The 3,205-nt window shown below is 39.4% G+C and overlaps 1 protein-coding gene across 1 annotated transcript in view; it reads left to right on the top strand.

Moving 5' to 3' along the window:
• The window catches only part of LOC106510986 (fermitin family homolog 1), a gene marked incomplete at its 3' end in the record, with an annotated part of 17,820 nt that extends 14,710 nt beyond the window's left edge, over positions 1 to 3,110 (top strand). Inside the window, 4 exon segments of the mRNA XM_013999722.1 lie at positions 1,797 to 1,928; positions 2,092 to 2,141; positions 2,651 to 2,775; positions 3,004 to 3,110. Coding sequence (XP_013855176.1) covers positions 1,797 to 1,928; positions 2,092 to 2,141; positions 2,651 to 2,775; positions 3,004 to 3,110 — 414 coding nt within the window.
• Positions 3,111 to 3,205: the final 95 nt, after the last annotated feature.

Below are 3,205 nucleotides of genomic sequence, written 5' to 3'. Positions count from 1 at the left end.
CTGGCTTTGGAGGGCGGAGTTAACGTCAACAGATTTTTGGAGGGCGTTACCAACAGAGCTCATTAACATAAACAGCTCTTCTGAACGGAAGTCAGAGCAGGAAGAACTAGAAAATGGGAAATTTTATTATCTGAGAATTATTTTGTTCATTAAATTGAATGAACATGGTCTGGATAGCCAACAGACATGCCATAAAAATTTCTAGGACCCATAATTGGTCTCCTTTAACTCTGCAACATTTGATCCAAAAACATCTTGGTGCTGCCCTCTATGGGTTGAACGGTGGTTACTGCAGTTGAATTTTCCTATTGGTTAAAACAGTACAGCTTGGTACCAGCTTGCGTCACAGCTCCTGTGTTCAGATATAAAAGCCTCTCAGAGACACGCCCCTGCAGCGAGTCATGAGCTGGAATAGCAGCACTGTGATGAAAGTTTGTTACTGCTTTGAACATTAGCCCATGTTAGCAACAATGCTGCTAACCTCACTTTAACACCCAGAAACTGCTCCTCAGCATCACCGGCTTCAAGCATCGCTGAGTCAGCGCCTTGAGCCAGCGGCTCGATCTGATAGGACTCAGATCCGCTGGGCTCCACAGCCTCCCTCGAACTCCGGAGACAAGTGGGGTGAAAAATCTTCCACCACGGCTAAACTATCTGCATCGTTACTCTCGTGCTTCATTGGAGAAGTTGGTTGGTTCTCCTCACGTGCACATGTTCATAAAAGAAGCGAGCAGAGGGAGGAAACAAGATGTGGAACAGATCAGCTGTTCTGAAGCGCAACGCATGGACGTCTGCTTCATTTCAATCAGCACTTTTAATGCATCTGGACCACACTAGATCTGCTCCATGTTCAAAACTACAACATTTAGGCTCTTCAAACCTGTGTAGCCGAATATTCCATAAATATTCTGCAAAAATATTTTTGGTGGAATATTTTAGAGAACTGAAGTTGTACATGTCATGTTTTTTTTAACATTCATACTACATCACATTGTGTTCTTTTAAAATATTTTCCCCTTTCTTGGTTTATTTTAATATATATTAATTTGCCAAAAATCAGACTTTATTTGTCAAAAAAAATCTTTTGAGAAATAAAGGGAAAGTTGTTTTAGTCCAAGTTGTAAAATGACATTGCGCACAATCTCATCTGTGCATGACTCTCAGCTCTGTAAATATGTGAAAGTACTCAGCTAAATGTTTATTTTGATAAATTTGACTCGTAAAAAATGTAGTGTAGCTGTTGTTAAACACTGTTTCAGCAAGCCTTGGTGATAAATGAATCTAGTCTTGAGTCAATCAGCTTCATCGCCTTGAGCAGAAAAACAGACGTATGGCCAACATTAGATTTGAGAACAATCTTTTGTGTGTTTATGAGCTCAAAATGGAGGAGAGTATAAAAACCATGGAATGACATTTCAGGACATGAGAAAATAAAAACTTGGAGGCAGCAGAAATAACCTAAAGACTTTAAACTAGTGCAGCAATCGTTTCCTGACTGAACTGGGTATGATTACCAAAAGGCTTTAGATCAAATATTCTGTGTAAATCTCAGCCTGTCCTCAGCTCTTATTTTGAGACGGTGATTCAGAAATCCTGGTGATTCAAAGGGAGTGTTGTGTTTCCCTAATGGCTGGCACAGAGGGCTGTTCTCCACCTTCCCTCTGACTCAGCCTGGTTTCAGAAACACTCAGGTCAAGTTGAAGAACTTCTTCACAACGTGCATCCTTTTTTTTTTCTTTAGATAAATGTGCTGTTTGGTTTTGCAGTTTTCAACTCTACGGTAATTTCTTTCACAGTATCGCATTTGCAAGCTGACGGTGTCGAGCGAGCCGCTGGACCACTCCAACGACCCAGAAATCGATGAAGTAGAGGCCGCCCTGTCGAACCTGGAGGTGACTCTTGAAGTCGGGCACACAGACAGACTTCTGGTAAATATATTTGGAAAGCAAACAGCAAACCTCAAGTTTTAGTTTGTAGATTTTTTTGCACCTGAACGCCTCATTTTAAAGTCAGCAGTAGGCTCCACTGAATGCACGTTGCAGCACGGTCAGGAGATGGAAGATAGCTGACAGTTGTTTGTCTTGCCTCCAGGAAGACATTACAGACATTCCAGAGCTGGCAGATCACCTCCGGCTGTTTAGGTAAACTCATCTTTACTCTGAATTACTGAACTCAAGTCTTTCTTTCTTTTTAAGTGCTTTAATCTGCAGCTCACTTGGATTAATGCATTTGCTCAGAAGGATCATTTGTCAAGAGAATACACTGTGATTTCTTTGACAGCTTTTAAATGTGATTAAGGCTGGTTTTAACTATGCTTGTTTAATTGCTTTCAGTTAATTTAGAAGATTATTTTTATTTTATTTATTTATTTATTTGAGAAAAAGGGGTAGAAATCATAAGAATTTTCTTCTTCTGCTACCTTTCATTTAATTTATGATTTTTTTAATTGTGTATTAAATTTATGTTGTTTTGTTTTAAATGAATAAACTTTATAAATAAATAAATAATTTAGAGATTTGCTCTTTGGGACAAATACATATTACTTTCAAAAAAGATAACTTTACCTTTTCCTTCTTTTTTTGTTTCCTTTTCCTTCTTTTTTTATCTCTTACATAATCTTTCTTGCATATATGTGTGTCTGCTAAATCAGGCCCAAACGACTGAGTCTGCGGTCATACAAAGAGTACTGGTTTGTGTTTAAGGACACCACCATCTCTTACTACAAGAACAAGGAGGCCTCCAGCGGCGAGCCCATCGAGCAGTTTCATCTGCGAGGTCAGGACCCACAATCATGGAGCTTCGATTGTGTGTTTATGTTTTGTTAGCCTTCAAGTGAAGCATATGCTAAAAACTCACTAAAACCATTTGCATCATGTTTTAAAAGTTCTGAGTAATCATCAATCAAAATGAATATTTACTGCAAACACGATTCTGCGAGCATGTTACTACATCTGCTGGTTTTGCCTTGTTGTTAGTTAAAATCTCCTCTGCTTGAACGGACAGGCTGTGAGGTGGTTCCCGACGTCAACGTCACAGACAAGAAGTTCGGCATCAAGCTCCTGCTCCCAGTTGCCGATGGGATGAATGAAGTCTACATCCGATGTGACAATGTAAAGTTCGCTTTCTCACCTGTAATCCTTCAAATATTTCAGAGTGGGTTTCAGGGGAAATGTTATGAGTAATTAGTATCTTACCTGTTGTAGAT

This window comes from Austrofundulus limnaeus, unplaced genomic scaffold, assembly GCF_001266775.1.
Source record: "Austrofundulus limnaeus strain Quisiro unplaced genomic scaffold, Austrofundulus_limnaeus-1.0 Scaffold2430, whole genome shotgun sequence".
Classification (NCBI taxonomy): domain Eukaryota; kingdom Metazoa; phylum Chordata; class Actinopteri; order Cyprinodontiformes; family Rivulidae; genus Austrofundulus; species Austrofundulus limnaeus.
This window is presented reverse-complemented; position numbering and strand designations above follow the sequence as displayed.